The sequence below is a fragment of the Terrapene carolina genome, unplaced genomic scaffold (genome assembly GCF_002925995.2).
Source record: "Terrapene carolina triunguis isolate 2854851 unplaced genomic scaffold, T_m_triunguis-2.0 Scaffold42, whole genome shotgun sequence".
NCBI classification, from domain to species: Eukaryota; Metazoa; Chordata; order Testudines; family Emydidae; genus Terrapene; species Terrapene triunguis.
This window is the reverse complement of record NW_020664393.1, coordinates 32616313-32642967: the sequence shown is the minus strand read 5'-3', so window position 1 is coordinate 32642967 and position 26655 is coordinate 32616313. Positions and strand designations below refer to the sequence as shown.

General features: G+C 39.8%; 1 protein-coding gene across 1 annotated transcript in view; it reads left to right on the top strand.

Moving 5' to 3' along the window:
• The window catches only part of COL19A1 (collagen type XIX alpha 1 chain), a 331665-nt gene that overhangs the window by 249596 nt on the left and 55414 nt on the right, over positions 1 to 26655 (top strand). The window contains exons 16-30 of the mRNA XM_029912234.1: positions 1855 to 1899; positions 4284 to 4319; positions 7063 to 7098; positions 7195 to 7248; positions 11124 to 11177; positions 14714 to 14767; positions 16253 to 16342; positions 16652 to 16696; positions 16786 to 16863; positions 18978 to 19013; positions 19110 to 19163; positions 19259 to 19312; positions 21514 to 21555; positions 22721 to 22774; positions 24024 to 24077. Of these exons, the coding sequence (XP_029768094.1) occupies positions 1855 to 1899; positions 4284 to 4319; positions 7063 to 7098; positions 7195 to 7248; positions 11124 to 11177; positions 14714 to 14767; positions 16253 to 16342; positions 16652 to 16696; positions 16786 to 16863; positions 18978 to 19013; positions 19110 to 19163; positions 19259 to 19312; positions 21514 to 21555; positions 22721 to 22774; positions 24024 to 24077 (786 nt within the window). The remainder of the gene's footprint in view (positions 1 to 1854; positions 1900 to 4283; positions 4320 to 7062; positions 7099 to 7194; positions 7249 to 11123; positions 11178 to 14713; positions 14768 to 16252; positions 16343 to 16651; positions 16697 to 16785; positions 16864 to 18977; positions 19014 to 19109; positions 19164 to 19258; positions 19313 to 21513; positions 21556 to 22720; positions 22775 to 24023; positions 24078 to 26655) is intronic.

The window sequence follows — 26655 nt, the reverse complement described above, 5'->3', positions numbered from 1 at the left end:
TCTTCCCAGCCTGGCTCACAGCCTTTCCAACCAGCATTAGGCTTCTCTCCACAACCAGTGTTAGGCTGCTGCCTCCAGCCTGCTACTGCAGTCATCATGCAGCCTCTTGTCCCCCCCCCCCCCCCCCCCCAGCTAGGTCCTTTTCTGGCAGTGCTTCCTTCTACTGTACTGGAGGGATTATGGAGCCCTCTACTTGCTGAATGTTGAATTGGAGGTTAACACAGTGCTCAGTAATGAGCCAGTAGGTTCATTACAATATTTTTAATCTCCACTGTTTGAAATGCAGTTATATCCAACCCAAAAGTTCAAAAATCATGAGTCAATCCCCCTCCTAAATAATAAGATTTTGTTTTAAGAGATGATCTCATGTTTTTGACCTTTTGATTTTTGAACACCCCCCAATGTTTGTGTGACAATTTCAGTGTTGGCACTTCTCTCAAATATATAGAGTAAGCTGCTGCAGAAGGTCTCACTGGGGGACCCACATGAGATCAAATTACAAAGATTTTTATAAAATGCTGCATGATTGTGCGGATCATCAAGCTTCTCCCCAAGCTCCAAAATTCTAATTAATTCTGTTCCTCTACAGCCCCACATCTGCCCATCACCCAGCCCAGCAATTAATTATACATTCCCCTGCAACTGTCACAGCATTTCTGGCCCCCAACTGCACCTCTGCTCTTGCAGCTTCAGTGGTTCTTCACCCCATTTCTCAGATCTGGGGGGGAGGCTACAGGGGGTTTCCTCTTTGTCTTCCCAGGCCTGGGTGTGGGAATTAGTTCCAGAGTTTATTCATGCCCTCCTCCCACTTCCCAGATCTGGTGTTGTAGGGCGTGTGTAGGAGCACACAGGGGAGATTACCCATTTTTAACAGGAGAGCAGAGAAGGAAGATTGCTGGGCTCTTTCTTTTCCCCTTCCCCTCTGTGAAATGTCAGCTGGTCCCTCTCCACCTCACCTACCCAAAAACTCAACTCTTAAGGGTGGGGAGCGAGCTCTGCCTGGTTCCTGCAGCAGCCCTGATTGTCTTCTCTCCAGGAGGCAGGGAAGTGGGGAATACAGCCTGTCAGAGGATTTTTCCCCAATAGGGCTGAAATTCTCATGTCATCTTAAGACTGGCTCAAGCAGGGGCCAAAATTGTGTGACTTGCGATGAAATTATGATAGTTTGTACCATTGTAATGCTCTTTTAGAACTCTGAAAATATTATGTCTTCTTTTAGTGTAACCTACATTTTTTAGGTCTGAATTGGGCAGGGGGAAGAGTGAAAAATATTTTTTCTGTGTTTTTAGGCGAGCAAAAGGAAATAGTGTTTGGAATATGTGCATACATAATATTATCTATTGAACCAGCAAGGGGAGCTCAAAAATATTTTTGATAGCACTAGCAAATAGTGGGTATTTAAAAAAATTCTCTTTAATAAAGTGACAGGGTTTGTTACACCAAAAGTATTTAAAAGGTGCAGGTCATTCCCAAGCAGTTTATAGCAAATTAAATGGTCAAATGTTGGGTCCAAACTTTTTGACAGAAAGCATCTATGTATTTTAAATAATGGAATATATATTTGCCAATTTGATGTACTGTTGGTCTGAGGAGAAAAGAGAAAAGACACACTAGATGTATCGTAGTGTTGCCAAGTGTTTGATTTTGAGTAGCATGTAGAATTTTCTTCTCTCCAGCAGAAGACAATAACTTAAATTCAGTTGAAGCTGGTTAAATCACACATTTCAGTTATGATGATTAACAAGATTTCATGCAACATTCAGTGCAAGGAGCAGCTGGATGGGGAAGATTCTTTTCATTTGTCAGAATTAAAAAGGACAAAGATTGTCAATAGTTTTTTTATTTTCTTAAAAGGGTCGGCAAGGAGAAATGGGCTTAACTGGTGCAAAAGGTGAAAAGGTAAATAATAATTCCTAATTCATATTCTTAGATGTGATGGCTAAGATGGCTAAGTGTGGTTTATTTTTATTGGGCCAAATCCTTGAAAAAGAGGAAAGGTCAAGTAGAAGAACTGTGGGCACAGAAAAATAAGCTCCAATGGTAGACTTTGGGCCCAGCATCCTCACAACCTACATTTTGTTTTCTGGCCTGGATGTCTCTGCAGGGTGGTCATGGCTGTTGGGCATGTGGGTGACTAATGGACAGGGCTCAGCACCAAAGCTGGGTTTAACCCTGGTGTATTGAAGCTGTGTCCCAACTGCATACTTAAATCCCATCCAACTTAAAGTATGTGCTTAAGTAGGTTGCTGAATAGGGATGAGCTGCTGAATGAGTTGTCCAGTCATTGCTGAGTTTTTCATATACTCATTGTATGTAGCCCTGGATACTGCTGATCTGTCGTGTGCGGAGTCCTCTGAATGCTTTCTCTGCTGCATTGCTTACCAGCATGGTGACATTGCAACATTTCTGGTCCTTTTGGGCTTTCCTTTCTGATGGTGATGGATCAGGATAGAGTCTATAATTTAGAGATGGGCAGACCTGCTAGCATAAAATAAGACAAAAGCTGCTGGCCATAAAAAAGCCCTATATGAAATTAATCTTCTTTACACTTTGAAAAAGGTTAGTCCATTTTTTGCTTTGCCTCTTTATTTTTTGTGTGCTTCTCTGCTTCCTGATTTCAAGATGCATGAATTTCCAAAACACCACAGACCTAGGCACAACCAGTAGGTACCTAAAACCTCAAAAGAAAGCAAGTATCTCAAACAATGAAATATTGATTGCTGATTAAAATAACAATATTCTTTTACTTTCTCTTAAATTAGGAACATAAGAATGGCCATAGTGGGTCAGATCAATGGTCTATCTAACTCAATATCAAATCTTCTGACAGTGACCAATGCCAGATGCTTCAGAGGGAATGAACAAAACAGGGCAATTATTGAGTGATCCATCCCCTGTCATCCAGTCCCAGCTTCTGGCAGTTAGAGGTTAGGGACATCCAGAATATGGGGTTGCATCCTTGACTATCTTGACTAATAGCTATTGATGGACCTATCCTCTAGGAACTTATCTAATTCTTTTTTGAACCCAGTTACACTTTTGGCCTTCATAACATCCCCTAGCAACAAGTTCCACAAGTTGACTGTGCATTGTGTGAAGAAGTACCATCTTCAATACCTAGATGAAAAAAATAGCTTTCTTAGCATGATCAAAGTTTAGAAAAAGACTTTGCTAGTTAATCATCTTTTAGTTTTAGTTGAAGCTTTCCAACAGCAGATTCAGCCGAAACAATTTTTTCAGTACTGGTGAAAAGATGTAAACCGCATTTTTCTAGAAATAGCAAAAAGTTCAGTCATGCTTCCATTGAATCAATAGGAGTTTTGCTAGTGATTTAAATTGAAGTATTGTAAGGCCCCAGAATGTTAGAGGATCAACTAGTTCTTGTTAAAACCTTGTACTGTAAATGATCTTCATACAAACAGAAATCTAGTTTAGGCTGTTAATTTGAAAGAATCATGGTTTTGTGTATTAAAAGTCATTTGCTTTTGAGAATTTAACTCATATTTTTACACTATTTCAGTCATCACTTTCTGATATCTGTTTCTGATCCTGTGTTAGGCCCAGGACATAGGCAGACAGGCCTGCTGGTTAGTACAAGGCAAGTGGCCAGGTCCCCATGCCACCCAGGGTTCAGAACCAGGAGGTCAGTAACAGAGAGACTGATACCAGGAATCAGCCTGAGTCAGGAAACCAGGAGGTCAGGGTCAGGAGAAGAGATGGAGATCCAGAACCAGGAATCAGGCCAAGTCAGGAAACCAGAAAGTCAAGAGCAGGTAGTACAGGGTAAGCAGTCCAAAGCAGAATGAAGCCCAGTTGTACTGACAACTTCCTGCTCCTCCTCATGCCTTCAGTATGTCCCACCAGTTGGGGCCCAGGGGTGGAGCCGTCTATCTGAGTTGGGCTTCAAGGAGTCCCAGTTCTAGCTAATGCTAGTAAGTCAGGTGGAAAGTTGGAGCATGATGATGTGTAGACCCAGGTTTGAAAGCTTTCTGCTTATGATTACGTGTAATATATAATACGTGACCCAGACATAAAAGAAACGAACTTGGGTAGAATCCCATTTTATTATCTGTCCATATTCTTTAAAATTAAATTAATGTAATCATTAAGTGGGCTTTCATAGTTTATATATCTTATAAAGTTGTTTGTATGTATTGAATACATATAACTGTTAGTTTGTTTTCTATATGTTTTGAAGAGTTGTTTTCCAAAAGCAGACATACAAACTATTTGTCACTTAAAATTATCATGTAAGTATTAACATTTACTGTATACTATCACAGGGAGAGTCTTCTGAAAAAGGAGAAAAAGGGGATCCAGTAAGTACAGCTAAAGCTTTGAGTTAATGTTTATGCTTAGATCTGATTTTCTCACCATATTTCCTGTGACACTCTTACCTCTGGCAACGCCCTGTAACCCCTATATTCCTCATCTATAAATAATTGTGATATTGCATATAAAGCATCCCATGTGAGGTATCGGGGAAAGGTTATGATATGCTGAAACCCATTGTTCCATCTAAACACGTGTATCATTAATGCATATAAAATTATAAGAATTGTGTTGGATAGTTTTCACTAAAATACGCTGTGGGTTTGGGAAGCACCCAGATACTAGCTTTCCAGAGACAATGACAATGGAGGTAACCAATGCCTGGGTGGGTGCTGAACAGACATCACCAGCCATTGTCCATCAGAGGAATTACAATTCAATGACTCACTCACAGTAGACACACCAGGGTATTGCTTCAACTTGTGACTCAGCAGTGCCCACCAGACATGCCTGGACTTGTGTTCTCCAAGCACATGGACTAAAGTTATAAATCAGAACACAGTGGCCCCACTGCTTTGCCTTTCCCCTGCCTCCACCTATGCAGCAAGCAACAAGGCCACTCAGAAGACTGAAGACTCCAACAGAGGGGAGTGGCACAGGTTTAAAGGGTGAATCCTGTGTACTATGAACTGCAGTATCCAGTGGGTTTAGAAAAACTGCTAATCTAGATGTTACTCAGTCTAATAGGGTTGAGAGTTTTGACTGAGCGCTTATATTTTCTTTTCTTTTGGTAACCACTCTGACTCGTTGCCTATCACTTATAATCACTTAAAATCTGTCTTTTGTAGTCAATAAATTTGTTTAACTGTTTATCTTTATTGGTGAGTTTGCCCAAAGTGTTTGGTAAATTTGTTCAGTTTTACAAAGGCTGGTGTATATCCACTTTCCACTGATGAAGTAATGAACCAATTAATAAATTGCTCATCTTGAGCAGTGCAAGACGGTATATTCCTGAGGTACAGTGCTGGGAGCTGGGGGGATTTGGCTGGTGCCTTTCTCTGTGTGATTCATGAGTGGCTCTGGGAGTATTCATGCAATCTAGCTGGGTGTGGGGCTCCATATGTGGTTGTGCTGAGTGATAACAGCACCTGCAGGGGTTTGTTGTTTGTCACTAGCAAGGCATTGTGAGAGACAGCCCAGGCTGGATAGTTAAGGGGGCCTTAACCCCCAGGCTGCACCCGGGGATCCTGTCACATTTACATTCTGTAATAATTTTTTTTGTACATTTTAATAGGTTTCATGCCAAATGTTCCGAAACTTGACTATAAAAATGGCATCATGGGGTTCCATGTTTATTGCCTCTCGATTATGGACATATCAAATTCACTCAGTTTACCAGTAAAAAGTCGGCATTTCCAACTGCCAGCTCTTCAAACTCAGAGAGAGGCTTGGGCAAAAAGGAACCTTTCCCTTTCTTGTACATTTGCATGAGGCAGGGGCGGCTCCAGGCACCAGCGCAGCGCTGTGAGGGCGGCAGACAGGCAGTCTTTGGCGGTATGCCTGAGGGAGGTCCGCCGGTCCCGCGGCTTTGGTGGCAATTCGGCGGCGGGTACGGCGAAGGCACGGGACCGGCAAATCACCCGCAGAAACGCCGCCGAATCCGCATGACTGAAGGCCGCCTGACTGCCGTGCTTGGGGAGGCAAAAACCATAGAGCCGTCCCTGGCATGAGGGCAGCTAGAATCTCAGTGCTTGCAGTCCTTGGGCTAAATCTGTCCTTGGCCTCTCTCTGATTTCTTCTGTGAAGCTATTTCTGGGATGAATTTTTGGCACTTTAAATACAAGGTGCACGGTCACCACAGAGTAGACCTTGGCACTGTAGATCCCAAGAAAGGTCTGGCTGATCTGAGATGGAAGTAGCTGAGTCTAAACATCTCAACAGCGGCCTTATTCTGCTCTTATTGAAGTCAATAAGATTTTGGCTGTAGAGATTAAAGGTAGCAGATCAAGCAAACTATCCCTCAGAGTTCTAACTATTACACTAGCAAATGCACTAGTCATCTTAGTGAGAAACTGCAGCTATTTCATTAACTCTGCAATTAACACTGAACATCAAGCATAGTACGTAAAATATGTAACCGCCTTTATTAAAAAACCATTCATCTCTTTGGGAAGCTCTAAAAACTTTATTTGCAGGCAATTCTTCTTATAGCCATATTTTTATATGTCACTTTTTTATTACTAAAGATGTTTTTAAGGAATCAGAATCCTTATTCTTTAAGATTTCATCTGCTGTTTTGTATTTCTCACAGTAAATCATAATCCTCTCTTTGTGATATGACAAATGTTAGTCACATTGCTTAATGCACTGCAGGAAGAGGCTCACATACTATAGTGATGAATGCTGTATAAGAACCTATGTGGAATAGGATATACTGTAAAAATGAGTAGCTTTGGGCATATGATATCACAAACAGGGTAATGACATTAAGTGAGGAATAAGCACCAGGAACAGAGTTCTTAAGCAAATATTTTGTTTTCATGCAAATATCCTTAGGAATAAAACATGAGAAGAGAAATCAACATACCCGAAACTGCAAATAGAATTTTTCAAAAGACAAACCTTTTCAAAGTTTTCCATCAACAACTCTTTAAAGAATAACCAGATTTTCATTATTTGCTAAATTGTGTTAACTAAATTAATATGACAACATTTCTGTGTGTAGTAACTTCAACACAGTCAATCTTAGTCTAAATTTCAACTTATTGTGATCATATCTATTATTTTCAGGGGGAAATTGGAATGAAGGGATCACAAGGAATTAAGGTATTTTTCTGATTGGTATACAAAATATCTATTTGGTACACAGCTGTCTCTTGTGGATATAACATTAAATTATTTGAGAAAAATTATGCTTTTTAGGGTGAAACAGGAGATCGTGGTCCTCCTGGACTCACTGGAAATCCAGGATCAGAGGTATTTTAAAGTATTTATTATAAAATTGAAAGTAGCGTGTAGTGGCTTCTTATTATGCCGTTGTGTAAAAGGACTTTGGGTGCTATTTCATTCACTTTATATAGCACAGGCCAATTTTTTTTAGTGTGTGTACTTGAGTTGCATGCCCAAAGTTCTTGTGTACATACAAACGGGTTATACATGCACACATCCCTGAATTTTATGGCCAGAATGGGCAATTTGTGTTCAAAGAACATGTGTATGCAAAAGTCTGAATGCATTTTTTGGGAATTACATTTTTTGAAATATGGCCTCAATAACCAAAAAGAGGCTATTCTGATGCTAATATTTATGCAGGCATGTCAATTTTATTCTGTGTAGGGAGCTAAATTACAAATTAATTATGGTTAGGCGCAGGTGATACAATATATGCTATTCAGAATATATAGCAGGGTTGATGTCAGACGGAGACTTACACAAGATTGAAGGCAGAATATAGCTATTTTACATTTAGTTAGTAATGTTGTTGTTGATTTCAGCATTACTCACTGGGGAAAAATTATGCAAGGAACTTTTAGGACCACTGCTATTTCTATCCTTTGTCTGGCTATTTATGTGTGCAATTACACATTTTGTATTGTGGATATCACCAATACAGACTAATGAGTGAGTCCTCCTCATCCGAAGAAGTGGGTTGTAGCCCACGAAAGCTTATGCTCTAATAAATTTGTTAGTCTCTAAGGTGCCACAAGTACTCCTGTTCTTTTTGCGGATACAGACTAACACGGCTGCTACTCTAAATCCTCCTCATCTGTCAGCCAGCCAGGTGGTAGCCAGAGTGGATGCAACACTATCAGTCTCAATTCCTCCCCCTCACAGAGTGCAGGCAGACAGATTTCTCTAGTTGTTCTCTTGCCTCTCTAGAAATAGCTTGTGCTTCTTAGCTGAGGAACCATCTCTCCTCCAGGCCTCAGCTGAGCACTGTAATCACGTAGAATAGTAGGTACAATGGAGTCTTCCTCTCAAAGCCAAAAATACCTCTCCTGTGCCTTTCCTCTGCAGCCTTTGGCAATGGGCCCATTCTGTCCATCCTTCCCACCTCACTTAAGTACCATGCAGACTGCTCATGCAGAGGCACCACACTCAAGCCCAATCAGGGACAGAAGTGGTTCTGAATCTGGTGCCATCCTCAGCTTCAGACACTCAGGAAGAAACCATAGCCTGAATGAATAGGGCCTTTTCTGTTTCCTACCTCTTCTGATTCTACACTCACCGTGCCCCAAAAGGTCTTTTCAGACTCTACAATGTGGACTCTGATTTCCACAGCCTCTGGTTGCTCCACTCAAACGTGGATTTAGTCATAATTTCCCAGTCTAAGACCTTAGACCTAACTCTGGAGGCCAGTGTGTTCCTTCATGAGCCCCTGGAAAGAAGTTATGAAAATAATCTTTTAAACTGGGAACATCCAAATCACTACCACTTTCTATGCCTCTTGAACTCCCTGTGGCTCATGGAGACCCAGGGGATCAATGCTGTTGACTCCAAGCTGCCCTTCCTGGTACACAGGAACCTCTCACATTGCCCTATCAAATATTCTCAGTGCGGCTCAAGATTCTGTCCACTTGCAGGCCAATCTTTTTGGCACTTCTGAATCTGGTCCTGAGGTGAGGATATCTTCAAGTTTTGTCTCCTTGCCCTTAATCTTTAAGGGTCCCCATCTGATTGGGAATTTAGTGGATTCTGCATTGAAGGAGGTTTTGGAGGAAACAGCCTTCCTCTCCACACCTTCTTCCCAGCTAGAGAAACACAAACCGTCATCTTCCTCCTTTTCCTCAGGGAGGAATAGGCCCAGCTTCTTGTGGGGAAATCTTCAGTGAAATAGAAACCTAAGAACAAACCTCAGCATTCCTTTCACAAGCAGGAATCTAGATCCAAAGCTTTGTCCAGAGAAAAACGACTGGAGCCATTTCTGACTATTCCTGTCCCTCAAATCAGACAGAAGAATCTGTGTTCCTTCACTCCTGAAACAGGAGTTCCTCAGACTCTTGGGTGATAAGTCATTAAATCCCCTCCTGCCCCCGATCTTCAGTCACATTTCTCCTTCTCTCTTCTGCCCCAGAATCCTCAGAAAGGGGAAATGTTCTGTAAATTGTTGGTTGCCTCCACTTGGTAGAGGCCATATACCTGGCTTCCTTTGGTCTCGCATCAGCCCCCAGGACCTTACAAAAACAATGATCACCATCTCATCTGCCTTTAGAAAGATCTGCATGATTCCTCACCTGGCTGGCTGATCTGGGTTCACTGATATAGGAAACCTCTGCAGCAACCCAAGGACACAGTTCAGTCTATCTATCCTAGGTACTTAAATGGCTCTCATTGCCATAGTATAGAAGTGCCCACATTTTTAATGTATTTATCATCACAAAACTATGAGATAAGGAAATACCATTTTACAGATGGGAAACTGAAGCAGAGAGAGGCAAGCTGATTTGCCCAAGATCACACAGGAAGTCTATTGCAGAACAGGGACTTGAACCTGGGTCTCCTGAGTAGTGGCTACTGCCCTAATAGCTAAAACCCCCTTCCTCTCACCCTTCTTCAGTGACCTTGGACAGGTGATATAATTAAGAAAAGAAACTCTCAAATTCCTCCCCAGATGCATATGCACCTTGTAGAAGCTTTATAACCATGACAAACAGAGCATTCCTTCCTTCCACAGAATCCTAAAGCAAGAAGCTTTGATTCATTTTTTTCCAGTTCAATGGCTTAGGGTCCATCCAATCACACATGGCCTTGTTGGAGTCCTATAGTCCCATGGGCAGGATTCTTTTTTCAACCTTTTCAGCAGCAGCTGTTATCCTCTTTCTATGGACACACTGGGCCAGATCCTCAGCTGGTGTCAAATGTCATAGCTCCATTGACTTCAACAGTGCTACAATGATTTACACAATTGATGATCTGGCCCATAAAGCAGGCCCCCTATGTGGACATGTTTTGAGAAATTAGCTCATTAATATGGAAACTTCTTATATATTTCATTGGGAAGCATAACAATGCAAATCTTATCAGGGCAGTGGAGAATGAACTAGCAGTAACTGTTGTGTAACACCGACAGACCCTGGTCATCGACGGGCGAGATCAAACCTGGGACCTTTGGAGCTTAGTGCATGAGCCTCTACTGCGTGAGCTAAAAGCCATATTGCTGTTAGCTAAGACTGGAGCAGACTCATTAATCTCTAAGTGGTCTTGGTGCCATTAGAGGGGACAGAGCACCACACCCAGGTGGTGTGTGGGTTACAGTTGCTCCCTAATCCAGGTAGAAAATAATTCTTAGCAGCTCTTTTGTTTGTGTCAGGGGTAGCCAACCTGTGGCTCCGGAGCCACATGCGGCTCTTCAGAAGCTAATATGCGGTTCCTTGTATAGGCACCGACTCCAGGGCTGGAGCTACAGGCGCCAACTTTCCAATTGGCCAGGGGGGGCTTGCTGCTCAACCCCTGGCTCTGCCACATGCCCTGCTCCCACTCCACCCCTTCCTGCCCCCTCCCCGATCCTGCAGTGCCCTCGCTCCTCCCCCCCTCGCCCACAGCCTCCTGCACGCCACGAAACAACTAATCAGGAGGTGCAGGGAGGGAGGGGGAGGCGCTGATCAGCGGGGCTGCCGGTGGGTGGGAGGCGCTGGGAGCAGGGGTGGGGGAGCGGATGGGGGACTGCTGACATATTACTGTGGCTCTTTGGCAATGTACATTGGTAAATCCTGGCTCCTTCTCAGACTCAGGTTGGCCACCCCTGGTTTATATCCTTATAGTGGATAAAGTGCTTTATTCTTTATTCAGTATAAAATAATTGCAAATATATTGATTTTTAACTCAAATTAATATATATACACACACTGTAGGGACTGCAAGGTCCTCCAGGACCCATTGGACCCAGAGGATATCCAGGAGAAGTCGTAAGTATTGTGTAATTTTCTACAGTCAGTAAAATCTGTTGAGGTGAGATATTAGACAATGAAACAGTGCCATGGGAACTATTGTTGTGTGGTCTTTTTATGGGGGGTGATTTAATAGTTAGCCCATGGGATTTGAAAATGCAAATTCCAACTCTGCCAGTGACTTAGTGTTTGGGGTTGTGCAAGACCTCTGTGTGTCTTTGTTTTGTCATCTACCAAGTGGGGATTTTAATACTAATTTGTGTAACTCACAATTGCCCAGATCACCCCCTATTATAGAAATACACACCAGAGGTGAAAAATCCCACTAGAATCCCCTTACAGAGCTTGTCTGAGATCATTACAATGAGTTGGAAAGATCAGTGTGATAAGATATAAGATTGGGGAAGTCGGGAAGGGAAGAAAAATGCAAGGCCTTATAAATAAATGGCCTCACTTCTACAATCTGTGTTTTTAAAATCTATAATTTGTCATTATCAACAAACTTTCATTAATAGTGGATAATATGAATCTAAGCATGCAGACTTATTTATTACCTTAGCACTCGAGGTCAGTGGTATAAGTAAGAAGTCAGTCAGGACCAAATTCATCCCTCGTATAACTACATTGAAGCCAGGGATAAATTAGGTGTCAGTCTTTAGCTTTTTCAGACTGCAGTAGTCCACTTTATTGAGAAACAAACTAAAAGGAAAATGCTTGTATAGAAAATGGGAATAACAGCCTTTGATTATTATTGGCAGTTGGTACTCAAAGTTCTTCTATTACAGATTAATCAAAAACAGATATTCTCTCTGCCATGCTTTTTCACAATGTGTTATGATTACTTTAGGAAATTACCAGCAAATGACTTGTTGCAATAAGTGATCAAATAGAATACATATGACAGTATCATGTGTTGTTCTAGTTTGTCTTTATCTTCCAATTCAGCTTTGGACAGTTATTCAGCATTTCCAGTTGCATGTAATTCAAATACTAATACTATAAGTAGTATAATTATTAGACTTAGAATATATCTCTAGAGTCACAGTGTGCGTGCTGCTGTACCAATGCATAAGGGCAGGAATTGGTTCAAGGAGTTCTTCCTTGCCTCTTGCACACCTGTACATGAGGAAACCATGATCCCAGGCCTTGGTTTACTGTGAGCACAAGAACAACATGTCTGTTAGTTCCACAGTAGTATTAGACATCCCAAAAAGATAGGGCCAGGACCCTACTGGCGGGTGGGCTGCAGCCACTTCAGGAAGGAGGAGAGGAAACACACACTTCCATCTTCAGTGGTGCTTTCCCACCTTGCATCGCCAGAGGTTTCTATTTGCTTAGGTGTCTAACAACCAGAGTGCCTCCAGGAGCTCGTGTTAGTGCCTTTTGCCTTTGGCACTCACATATACACGTTCAGAGGCTATGGTTTATATAGGTACAAAGGAGCCCCTTTGCTTGAACACTGCTTTAAAAGTGTGACATGCTCATTATTATTGCTAAAATGTGTTTTCAAGCAATATATAGACCGATATCTCAATTCTGTTATTGTTGGCCACGCAAAATATGTGCAGGTGTATGCAAATAGGCATTTTGAGTACAAAATACACAGCTGAGTGCAAATCAAGTGACTGTGAACACAAGTAATTGATTGTGTATGTAATAATTTATTTGGCACCTGAATTTAGTTACTAACATTTAATTTATACATGCCCAATTTAGGTACCTATTTTTAAAATTTTGGTTTGTAAGGTACATTCATCTACAGTGTCTTTGACTAAGTGGCATATTAAAACATGTAATTTCAAGACTGAACTTTCCAGTCCCAAAAATTGTTTGTGAACTGTACTGCAAATTTCTTGGGGCAGGGACTGCATTGTCCTTTATGTATTGTACAGCACCAAGCACACTTGTGTGCAACGTGTATGACCATAGGTCCCTAGTTTTGCCTAGTCTTTGATTGGAACAGTAGAGTTGGGAGAGAGGACTGTCGTGAAGCTAGTTCTGACTCCCAGATTTTCTGCCCAATGCATGGGGAGGTGGGTGCTGCTTTAATCTTGTTCCCCGAGAAACCATTCACCAGCTGTGATTAACTCACTCTGGAATTTTTTTCTCCTTGCCTCTGACATGGCTTGTACACCAGAGTCTGCAAGGGAAGATCACTTATCTACACAGGGGAATCCCCAGTAAGGCAGCGAGGGCCAGATTGAATCCCCTTTGTGTCACTCTAAACAGGAATGAAGCAGGGCAGAGACTCTGGCTCATAGTTAATACATCTAAACTCCTATATATTTTTGTAATGATTTTCCATTTGTGAAACTAGTGAACACCTTTCACTCATCTACAGTTCAGGTTTTTTGATATACTTTTGAAATGAATGATGTATGAAATGTATGAAATGTATGAATGTATGAAACAAACAATTTGTCTGCATTTAGGGCAGAATACAATCAAGCAAGGAGAACACAGCCAATTGAATGTTTCCTACTGACATGAACATTTCATTCATTCTTTACGTGCAAGTGCTAACAAGATTAAATGTTTCCCACTGCAAAGAAAAGTTCAAGTGATATGCCTTTCAAGATCTTTTTGACAAAGATAATTAATTTTCATTTGAATTTGCATATTATTGGGCATGAATACTAGAAATTCTTGCCTTTGAATAGATCTACCATTTGCTGTGGAACTTACCTAAGGTTCATGATGGACAAGCATACACTACTTCGTGGAATAAATGTAATGTAATGTAATGTATTAAGGCAGATGACAACTCTATACTTCCTTTTGGAACAAATGTAGATCACACTTTTCTATAAAGTAAATGAAAATCTTGTGGGGTTAGAGAGTGAACTTGAGTTTAAGCTAATTATGCATGCTTAGGTCATTTTAAATTTATTTTATTATTCTTTCATGTCTCTGCATCTCTAGTTGCTTGTATTATTAGGAGGGAAAGGACAAACATGAAAATCAAAGCTTTGATGTGGAAGCAGATATCTGGAGGAGGGACAGAATGCCATTATTTTGCTGAGATTTTTAATTGTTGTCTTTTGAATATTTAAAACTAACATTTTTTTAAAAAAAAAGGAGATTTGGAGTTAATCAAATGTACAGGCTCCTTGAGGCTTTAAGAGTAAAGAAAATATCAAGCAAGTTGTGCCCAACACCGTGCACATCATATCCCAGTAGCAAAAGGCAAACTAATCCTTTAAATCTAGTCATTTTACTTGTTACCATCTTCCTTTAAACACTGTCAGTTTTCATGACTTTTGTTTATTTTGATATTTTTTTCCAGAAATCTCTTAATTGAATTTTTTCAGGAAGGTACTGCCCAGAAGGGTATAGAAGGCAATTTTTGATTAGTAAATATTCATTTAAACAAAATAACATATGCATACCCCTAAAGAAGTTCTCACTTGCATGAATAAGAGGAGCTTAGCTGGGCCTATAATGTACGGTAACTACTCCAGATTAAGTGCCTTTTTCACCTTTAATCTCAGATAGCATACTGACCTGAAAGATGCTGTAATCAATGTAAAATGTTGTTTTTTTAAATTAACTAGGGTTTACCGGGAGAGCCTGGGATACCAGGAAAACCAGGAATTAAAGGAGAAAAGGTATGCACTAAAATTTGATCAATTAAATTTATGATTTAGACAATATTAGTCAAATATTATAATCTTGAAGGAGTCTTCCATCCTTCCACATTCATCTATCTAGGTACTTTAAGAATAAATAAAAAACATGCTTCTTGTTTGAAGAGTTTACCTTCTAATGTGTCAATCCAATTTCAATTTAATAATTGAAAGAATCCCATTGACTTAAAAGGGGGTTGGATTAGGCCTGTAGTTGGACATACCAGTACTACAGAACAGCAAGAGTTAATTGTGTGCGTGTGTGTATACCTGCATGTACTGGGAGAGGGGGAGAATTATATGGGAAGGATGTGAATTCTGAGATAAATTATTGCATTTATACATCTTGGGGTTTGTGTTTTAAAGAAAGCCAATGAAGTACATTAATAGTTTGAGGGTGCAAACTGTTGAGCAGGCATGAATAGAGGTCAGCATTGGGGCACAGACCTAAAGAAGCTAGTCTTGTGGAACAGGAAGAAGTATAAGGTTGCACAACACACATGATCTGGGGGGATATTTGAGGTGAAAAGGGCAGCATGAGAAAAGGCACAAAGTCACTTGTGGAAGAAGGAGTTGGGCTAGCCAGAGATGTGCTGAGTTCGTAGAGTGTAGAGTTAAAGTGAGAAAGATAAGGGAGATGTAGGTAGGAGTACAGCCGAGCAGAGCCTTTAAGGTGAGAAGAGGAAATGTCAGTAATTGAGATGAGGGATTAACTAAGGCACGGACCCAGATTTTTGCAATAGGGATAGAGAGGAGGGGATCGACTGTGGAGATGTTGCAGTGGAATAACTGGCAGGATTTAGAGGCAGTCTGGGTATTAGAGGATGAAGGAGAAAGAAGTGTAGATATGATACCAGCATTGCAAGCCTGAGTAACTGGGAAAATAGCGGAGTTATTAACTAGATTAGATGGACTCTTGGTCTTTTCTCTATAGAAAATCCCATGTTCCTATGTTTTATTTTGTTTTTTTACCTTGCATACTTACCCATGTAACATTTTTTAGGGAAAATATATATTTTGTTAAGAAATTAGAAGCTGTAGATGTGTTATCTAAACATATGTAACAGATGTCAAGACATGTCAGTACTTCCAAACACCCTATCATAAGACTCACTACCCTGTAGAATAGGTGTTGGCCTATCTGATTTACAGTGAAAAATCTCTGCTAGCAGTATAGCAAACACCTGCTTTAGTGTATAGAGCCTGGCTGGCATTACAAATAATGTTTAGAAAGTTGGTTTTGTTTTATAAAACTGGAGTCATGTGTTTGATTCCCAAATAAGCTGATGTAAGTACAGTGGTACATTCTGAAATAGGGCTGTTTAAAATGTTTACCAATACCTAGAGATAACAGGTAACAGAGATCTACCATGTAAAATAGTCATGATAACCCAGACCTACCTTAATGTTAATTTTCCTGAAAGAAAACACTAACATTTCAATTAGTGGTTTATATCTATTCCACAGGGTGATTCTGGTGGAATTATAGGACCTCCTGGACATCCAGGTCCAAGAGGTGAGACAGGACCCCCTGGGCCAAGTCTGCCTGGGAAACCAGTAAGTACTTGCTACAAGGGCTTTCATTGCTTGTTTCCATGTAGCACTTGTAGCACTACTGAAAATGATTTGTATAGCAATACTAGTATAATTTTGAAAACAAAGTGTATGTTATATCTGTAAAGCAAGTGCATAGAAAATACAGTCTAAAATCTCTTGTTAATGCAAGTGTCTTTTCAATGATCCTACAGACTGTGGCACTAATAATCAAGATGTAAACAGATCATTTTTATTTACAAATGCTGACTACCTCTGACAATAAAATTCAATCAGACTCTGCAATTTTAAGGTAGAATTATTGTTTTTTAGGGTCTGGCTGGCACTCCTGGAACCCCAGGTCCACGAGGGCCTAAGGTATACAAAATTATCACGGTTCTTATTTCTAAGAGATACACTAATTTCTGCTTTTAAAGATGAAACAGAAAGTTTTGTAACCTTATCAGGGTGAAAGAGGACTGCCTGGCGTACAAGGGTCCCCTGGAGAGTTGGGGCCACTCGGAATAGGAATTCAAGGACCTCCTGTAAGTATAGCAAACAGTATATGAGAGTTTCATTTTAGTTATTACTGAGAAATCTATGTAATGATCAGGTTCATATAACATGTTTCAGATTAGATATTCCTGATATGAGTTCCCTGCTGCTTTGTGATTCCTGACCCAACACCTCTTCCCCTTTCACAGAGCGGAAAATGATATTACTGTCTAGGTCTTGCTGTTAGTCCCTCTAGAACTTCACTTATAAGCGGAGGATGGGAGACTTGCAAGAGCCTGTGCTCCGTGCCCTCCCACATTAATTGCACATTGCTCTGGGACATCTTAAAGCTGAAGGTTCTTTTTCTGGCTGACAGCTGTTTTGAATTTGTCTGCCCCTTCTGCTTCCAGCACTTGCACATGAGAAGAGACACTAAGCCCCATTCAGCATCCCTGGCTGTCACTCAGTCAATAACCACAGTCCCCTTCTCTGTGTCATCCCCCGTGCCCTGTACCGTGGGAGAGGCAGAGGCAGGTACTCTGCCTCGGGAAGGAAAAGGTGAGGCTGGGCAGCTGGGCAGCAGCTCCAGGGCTTCAGTGTTGGCATGCCTGAATTACTAGAATTGGAGTACTGTGGGTGAATTGTGGGTGCAGAACTGGAGAATTGTGGGTGCAGAGTCTCCAGCCAGAGCTGCACAACTCAGCACAAGCTTCAGACCCATCAAGCAACAAAGTCCAGTTGTGGCCAATTGCCACCTGTATATTTTAAACATGAAATGAGCAAAGGACACTATATCTGGAGTAATCAGAATAAATAGCTGCAGTAGTATGGTCTTTTACATCATTCTTGCCATCAGCAGCACACTGTTCAAAATGCTATTTCATTCTTGCTTCCTAACACTGCATCTTTATTGCACTTATTACTTCAGCATCCAGTCCATTTCTGGAAGTATCAGTGGTTACAAGAACTTCTTCAGATATTCCCCCAAAGTAAATAGAACATATTTTTGAAAAGTAAGACATTGAAAAATATCAGTGTTTTTTCTTTAGAATGTAGCTAGCTCCAGAAATTATAAACTTCATTACAGCAACCTATACTATTTTCTCCCAGCATTCACTGCTAACTTAAAACGTTAAGGGCCCTAAAGTTTTCCAAGGTTGCAATACCAAGTAGCAGATCCTTTGCCAAGCCTGTGTAAAGAGGTGTTGTACAGAGACAATCTGTAATAGTGTGGACTGGAAGATAGATTTCTCCCTCAAGAGACTGCAGTGGATTCCATGGGGTTGCTGCCCATATTCACCAGGTGAGGGATTTTTCCTTCTGCATTTACATAGTTACGTGTCCACCATTCTTAACTTACTCAAACATCCTCATTATTGTGTGAGCCCCAATAGAGCACAGCTCTATGGTGATCAGGACCCCAGTGTGCTCCCCCAGAATACTGCCCCTCCATAAGCCATGGAACCCTCTGCAACCTGGGAAGTTGGGAAAAGATTTGGCCTTAAAAGGACTGAGTTTTAGAGAATGCCAGCAGTTGTTTCATAATCCAAGCGATAATCTTTCTTTGTCTAGTTGTCTTGATAGTGTTCAATAATATAGGAGGTAGATGACACAGGTCATGCTCATGAATTCTACTGCGATGAAAATGGCAATATCCTGTCAGTCCAATCCAACATATTAAACTGAACTTTTCACGTTATAGAAATCATAATGCTTGAGACAGATGGCTATAGATTCAAATATAAGTTTTAAACAAGTCTAATAATTTAAAAAACAAATTAATGTTATTTAAATTTTTACATTTTTACATTGATTCTTAGGCATCCTACAATTTGTGATGCTTTTGCCTATTGCATTGCATTAATTTCAGTTTTCCCTGTAAATCTCAAGCTAACTGACCAGTCCATTTCATAATAACATAACTGTGTCATTAGTCAGTGGCCTTACTTTCCATGTGAAATGGTTCTTAACCAAAATACTGGATCTGATCACCCTTGAACTTTAGCAAAATTGGGTCCAGATTTGTAACCTGACATTTCAGCAGGTTCCATTCTCTAAGATGCGCTGAACCAAAAGCCCACAGTCAGTATTTTTGGTTCAAGATCACCCCTGTTTTAAAAGCATTGCTGCTGTTATCTGAGTCTACATTTGGCTATTTTTACAGGGTCCTAAAGGTCCATTTGGGGAACCAGGTGCCCAGGTAAAATACTTATTGTATAATTTGGAAAAATGAATTTAACTTAACAGGTTTTCCAGTTTCTTGAATTATATCTTAAGTAACTGTTCTGTATATTAGGGCCCTAGAGGACCCCCTGGATTACCTGGAACTCCAGGTACCCCGGGTGCTGATGTAAGTAACAGTTCTTTATATAACACTATATTGATGTATGTGCCCCTTATCAATGACTGAAATTTAAAATGCAATGGCCTTGTTTCTGTTTCTAGGGTAGTCCAGGACCAGATGGGAAGCCAGGACTTCCTGGTCCTCCAGGTGACCCAGTATGTATACAAACTATGCTTGACTTACATTGTGAGGATGCTAGTATTTTAAAACAGAAAGACACCAGATGCCTAGTAGGCCTAGCAAATTGTATTCCAGGGATCGGCAACCTTTGGCCCATGGCCCACCAGGGCCAGCCTCCGCAGCCCCCATTGGCCTGGAGCGGTGAACCGCGGCCAGTGGGAGCCGCTAGCGGCCGAACCTGCGGACGCGGCAGGTAAACAAACTGCCCGGCCTGCCAGGGTGCTTACCCTGGCGGGCCGCATGCCAAAGGTTGCCGATCCCTGTTGTATTCAGTTGACTGCCTAGTGATTTTTTTTCATTTAGCTCATAACAATATCATTAATGTTATTGTTATGTGAGCACTTTCATGATAAATGTCTGTTTTCAGGAGGTTATGCTTTAGCTTTAATAGTTTGTTCCAGGCTGCAACTTGGCTTACCATGTCTCAGCCCCAGGAGCAGTTCTGTATAAATTTTCAAAGACTATAGTTTGGTTCTTCTTAAATTAGCAGACTATGGGAAAAATTGCATTGCTCTGACACATTTAAAAAGCTATTATATTATTAATGACATTTTGAAAATAATTAGCCCATAATGTGAACTAATTTTCTCGAGTACTAACGAAAGAATTAAATGGCTAAGATGAACAGACACCTGAAACGAGTTTAGATCCTTTAACATGTTCCCCAAAGTTGAAACTTTACAAGCTTAATTTTTATTTTAAAACAAATGCTGACAGAGGCATCAAAAAAGGTAAATAAAACTCTCAGAATTCCTAGAGCAGCTCTTGGGACCTGTTGCTCAGCAAAGTGAAACCCTTTAGTCACTTGTTAACTTCACTTTGGTCCTTTGGCCTTTCCTAAGTGGTTTGGGCCAAAGCCTGCTACCATATAACCAGATTTTTAAAAAGGCTTAGTTTCAGATAACAGGTGAGATGCAGTGGTAACTCCTTAAGTGTAGGAAATTGTTTAAATCCTAAATACCATCTTAGTTTTTATTTGAGACATGACATATATAAAAAGAAAATAAAAAGACATGGCTATCCCAAACACCAAGCTCCAGTGCTGGGAAACCTTATGGTGTCTTTCAGCCAAATCGCTGCTGCTTACAAAAGTGTGAATTCAACCTCTTCTCAAATGAACATCCCTCTCGGTGAGTGTTTAAACCCTGCCATGTAGACTAGTCCTTCTCTAAGAACTTTCCTGGCAGATTTTTCAAGGTTTGTGAAACCATGCTGAATGTGGTATGTCCTTCTCTATGTTAGCTATTAAATCATGTTCAGCGGTGGTTCCACTGCACAGGTTGCTGACATCTGTTGTCAGCAAAGGGCAATTTTCCTAATGTACTGAAGGCTAAGGTTCGACACTTTTGCTTTCCTGGTGTGGACAGGACCCTTAAAGCTTTAAAAATGTTAACATTTGAAACTGGTTAAATTGAAGACAAGTACACACCAGATTTGTCAGTGTATCTAACTGTATATCATGACCAAGGCTGGTTTTTTTCCCAGCAATCACAGGAGTAATTTAGCTTGTGATTTTCATGATTTACAAAAAAATCCCTACATTTTGACATGTGAGGATTCATTTCTTGGAGCTGGGTGGGTGGAGGTAACAGCAACAGCTCAGTCAGTCTCATGGACAACCTTGAGAGATACAAAATTAAACCTGGCACTTGGAAAACTAAGGGAAGACAGGAGGAAAACAGTACTGCTACACAGAAGACCAGATCAAAGAACTATCTGCAAGGGCTTTAATTTTCCAGGGGTGATGAGATTTCTCCCTCTTCCTGCAGAAATAAAAAAAAGACTGTTAAACATTTTGGGGGGCTAAGTTGAGTTTCAGAAAAGTACACTCTAGAGTGGAGCTACTATGTTTCAGTGCGTTGACTGTTTTCATAGTACAAACACAGTTCTAGCTAGTTCACTACAATAGGGAACAAAGAACTACCTTGGGTAGAAAGCATTAACATTTTAAAAATATATTTCAATATTGACTCTTGCACTTTTCATCATAAATACTTTTTATTTTTCCTTAAAAATATCATGATAAAACAGCTTTAATCATGACTCATTTGCATAATTATGTAAACTTTTTTGATACCATTAATACATATGGAAACCATGGACCAAATATTTAAAGATGTGGGATATATACAGTATATTAAATATTTCTTAAGTGTATGCATGTGTTTTATTTCAGATTGCACTTCCACTTTTGGGAGACGTGGGTGCTTCATTGAAGGTAGTATATTGGTACAGGAGGAAGTCTTTCCACTAATATGAATGGGTTGTTCAAAGCAAAATAGATATTGGCATGTTTTCATAAGTCAGCTTTTCCTAAAACCAAGGTTATGTTTTACTGTATACTGTAGATCACCAAAGTTAAGGGTGTAAGACATTTCAGAGACAGTAAAAGACCTGTCATGTCTGCCATCGGAAAAATTTGGATCCTGATCCAGATCCTTACTTTGAAGCCTGGGTCCACCTCTTGCTTTTCATTAAACCACTCAAGCCTCTCTTTTGTCTAAAAACAAATCTACTTGTTCTTCTTCGAGTAAGGTCCCTATGAACACTCTAGTTCCTTCACTCTAGGTGTTCTTGCATCCCCTGCGCCTTTGATCGGAGATTTCTCATAGAAATGTCTGTTCAGCCCACAGATGCATGTTACTCAGTGCTGGTGTTATATATCCATGCACGGGCGAACTGCTCTCAGTTCCATCTCAACTGCCTCAGGCTGAAGCGGCCTTAACAGTTGTCCACGTTATTTTACCTCAACTGTGTCCCCTTAGCTCTTTTAGTAGTTAGTTTATTATAATTGTTCTTAGTAGTAGTTAGTACTTTGTAGTAGTTTTAGGTGTTGTAGTTTAAAAAAAAAATAAAAAAAAACCTTTTCCAAAAAAAACATTCTGTGTGTACATTGCCTGTTGTGCCAGGAGGCAATCCTGGTGAGTGACGGACACTCCCAGTGCATTGCTTCAGGGAATCTCATATTTTCCAAAAGTGCAACTTCTGCCTCGCCTCAAAATCTAGAGCCAAGAAACCAGGGAGATCATGCACCATTTTCTGTTTCATTCACATTTAATATATTATCACTAAAATTACACCACTGGAAGATTTAAAATAATAAAACCCCCAGCATCTGCTGTGTTCTTGATTTATTTAATGTCTCTGTAGAAAGGTTAATCACCACAATTCTATGTATTTCCAACAAAATGTTTGTAGCAACTTCCAGGCTTGTGTTCCTGGATTAATAGGCATAAAAGGAGAAAAGGGAGTAGCAGGCTTTCCTAACAGGGATGGTCACAAAGGCAGAAAGCCAAGATTATGAGTGTGACTATATATTCATATGATCCACTGTTTCTTTTGCTAAAGTACTTCCCATCATTTTATTTTCCTCTGTTTTCCAGGGTGATACTGGGCCGAGAGGTCCTCCAGGAATCCCTGGTAGGGAGGGGCCAAAGGTAAGTTTATTAAGTGAGTACTTTAGATAACTTTTTTTTAACCATTAAAAATGCAGGGCCAAATCCTATTTGTCTATCTCAGGGGTCAGCAACCTTTCAGAAGTGGTGTGCTGAGTTTTCATTTTTCACTCTGATTTAAGGTTTCACGTGCCAGTCATACATTTTAACGTTTTTAGAAGGTCCCGTTCTATAAGTCTATAATATATAACTAAACTATTGTTGTGTGTAAAGTAAATAAGGTTTTTAAAATGTTTAAGAAGCTTCATTTAAAATTAAATTAAAATGCAGAGCCCCCCGGACCGGTGGCCAGGACCCGGGCAGTGTGAGTGCCACTGAAAATCAGCTCGCGTGCCGCCTTCAGCACACGTGCCATAGGTTGCCTACCCGGGTCTATCTTATATATTTATAAGGCCCTCACTACTGTAGTATCTCAGAACCTCATAATCTTTAGTGTATTTATTCTCACAACACCCCTATGCTACAAAGTGCTGTGATTCATTCCCATTTTACCGATGAGGAACTAAGGCACAGAGGACTGAGCGAGTTACCCAAGGCTATGCAGGAAGTCTGTGGTGAAGCAGGGAATCTCCCAATTCTCAGGGTAGCACCATAATCACTGGACCATCCTGAGTACTTACATATTGTTACTCATGTGAATAGTCTCATTGATTTCAGAGGGTCATATTCTAAACTTGTATTGAAGTCATTAGGAGTTGTGCCTTACTGAAGAATTACTGAAGATCGCAGGTTTTGACACCTAAACCACTTAGAGCAAAATCCAATAATAATCATTTAAAAGTATACATTCTCCTTTGAAAAGAGTTCTAACCTAACCTTCTGCGTAGTGTATGCGCAACGTGCCTCAGATGGCACGTGACCAGGATTCATCACTGAATTTGGTCCGCTGGTTGAATCATTAGCTTCCCCAGCCCGGGCAATTACTGATGGGGAGCGCAACATGAACACTGATCCATGCCCTCTGTAAGCTAATTGTAGTTTATCAAGCTAACTTTGAACTCAGCCTTAGTCTTTTGGGCCAAATTCAACCACATAAGAAGTAGGCATAATGTTTATTGACCTTAGTGGGACCTGTGCCGGGGTGGAATTTGGCTCTTTGTTTGTTTTATGGTCCCTTACTGCTAACCCATAAGCTCCATACTAGCATATTTAAAATGAAACATACTACAGTACATACGTTTTCATAACCGTAATAAAATACAGTAATAGTTCAAAAGTTATGTCTTTATAGGGAAGCAAAGGTGAACGTGGATTTCCTGGACTTTCTGGAGAGAAAGGTGATGAGGTAAAATTATTTTAATTTCAATAATCATTATATTACAGTTATTCTTATGTGTATATGAATAAAGGTCCAAATTGAGAATTAAATCCACATATTATCTAATTCTCCAGAATACGTGAAGAAGAAATGTAAGCATTAGAAAGGCTGATATTAACAGTTTTTGATTCTGAATTTTCCAGATAATTAAGTACTGTTACTCAGTTAAGTAAGGCAGTTTTATTTTTCACATCTCTTAATTTAATTACAAATGATTGTGTATTTAAATGCTAATATTGAGAAGATAATACAAGATGGAGCAATAAATGAGTATATGCCGAGTAGTCTCAGAATGTTTGTTCACATTTTATAACAAATTTGCTTTGACTATATTACTGCCCCTTTAGTGTTCATTTTCCAAAAGTATTCTAATGAACAAATTTAGTGGCAGTATTATTCATGTCAACAGCATGATATTAAGTGAATGTAGGAAAATATTCAGAGAGATTGAATTTGAAAATGTGAGTATTTTCATGAGATACTGGATTCCTAGGGTATTGTAAGCCAGTAAGAGTACAGAGAAATACCATGTGACCTATTGCCCAATGAAAATGAAACTCCACAGCTCCAATTTTGAATGCCAAATATTTGCAATGAAAGCTCAAGATCAATCTTATGTCAAAAGAATTCACCAAAATTAATCAGTTAATAAATGTGAGTGAATCATGTGCTCCTTGGAGATAATTTGTCAGATGAAATAGTTAAAATAAATCATCCATTACAGATTATTTGCTGAGCTTTATTAAATACAAAAGCACCTAAACTGAAACATGTTAAATATACTACTCTTTTGTAAATGTTATTACTTTGATAGGAGAGAAAGCATCTGAAAAATTATGATTGCTAATATTTGGAATTTTGAATGTATTGATGAATTTCTTATTCTTTCTGGGGTTTCATAGTACATAGCTAATGTTAATTATGGAGTGAAGGTGAATTTTCAAAAAAAAATATGGATTGAAAGTGTTTTTCAAACTGAAATTTGTACTCAACACTATCCATCACTTCAAGAGCGTGATCAGGTAAAGTGTGTGTCAGATTTTCACCAAAACTGTGATGAATGATGATGATTTTTTACCTTTGATTTAGTCGATATGCTTCCTTTCCTGCACAATTCAAAATAAATCCAGAAAAATGCTAATAACAATGATGAATTATTGTCAGACTAAGCAACTGATATAAATGTTAAGGGAAAAAAGAAAATTTATGTGGAACATCTTAGCTTGAGGGTGGTGTAAAGAATCAGAACAAAAGTGTTAGATATGTTCCGCTTTTGCCCCTGCTTGCTCTAGATCTCAGCAGATTGCTAAAATATAAATATGGTTTTGGAAATTATCATGTTTTTTCTTCCTTTTGTATTGATACTATTCAGAGAATCTGCAAAGTCGGTGCTTCTTAAATATTCAAGACGTCCTGAGATTTAGAAGACATACTTTAAAATAAATTTACAATAATAAATAAGGCTCTAAAACATTTTATTTTAAAAATAAACAGGACTGTGGTAAAACAGTAGTGTGGCCTTTCTCTATGCGCACCATCTCTGGTGCAATGCATGCAGCAGCAACTTGACACACAGAGCACCAATTTTAAACAATTCTGATGGTATCTAATTGACGAAAGTTGAGACAGATCTTAGAGGCAATTGAGAAGGTAATAACAAAAAAACCAGGTTATAATTGGCACTTAGGCTTTTAAAGAGACTCCAGAGTAAATTCATTCTAAGTAAATTTTTATTGATTCAATAGGGTGCAGTGCTCACTCAGTCAATAACGAAGCTATTCTAATGCTCCTTCACTATTTGGTAAGTGCTTAGGCACTCCAGCAATGTTGGGTAGCTCCAGTGTTTTAGCAGATGCTTTAGGTTACTTCATTGTAACTGGGTGAATGAATGTTACTTCCAGGAGACAACATAATGGAGTTGTTAACCAGTAATGGATCTGAAGTTCTCATGGTTTTTATGATTTGGTTTGATTACCAGAGCCACAAATGGAACAATAGTTTTAGGGTCTTCTAAAGTTCATTGAAGCCAGTGGAAATACTCTCATAAACATAAATGGGCTTTTGGAACAGGCCCTTAATGATTATACATTTGGAATTACATAGTATTTTATAATTCATGGAACTATAAACCAAAACTCCATTTATGCAGCTGAACGATCCAGTGCCTCCCCGATTTAATTCAATGATAAACTTTCATTTGCTTTAGTGGGAGCAGTATCAGGCCCTCTATTACTCACATATTAAGCTTCTTCCATAACTCAGAATTCTCTTTTCCCTGATCTTTCCTCCACTTCTTTCATATTCCCCAGGAGTATCTGGTCTCCGAGTTTCACTATACTTTGAGAATTTCACTGTTAAGACAATTCAGGTTTTGCAAAGGCCTATGAAAGGAATGTTATCTGGTGCTTTTCAGATTGCACTTTCTGATTACAATGTGAATGTGAGTGTAAGAATTATAACAAACTTAATTCTTAAGACTATCATAGGTGTCTCTGTATTATTCATAGATTCATAGATTCTAGGACTGGAAGGGACCTCGAGAGGT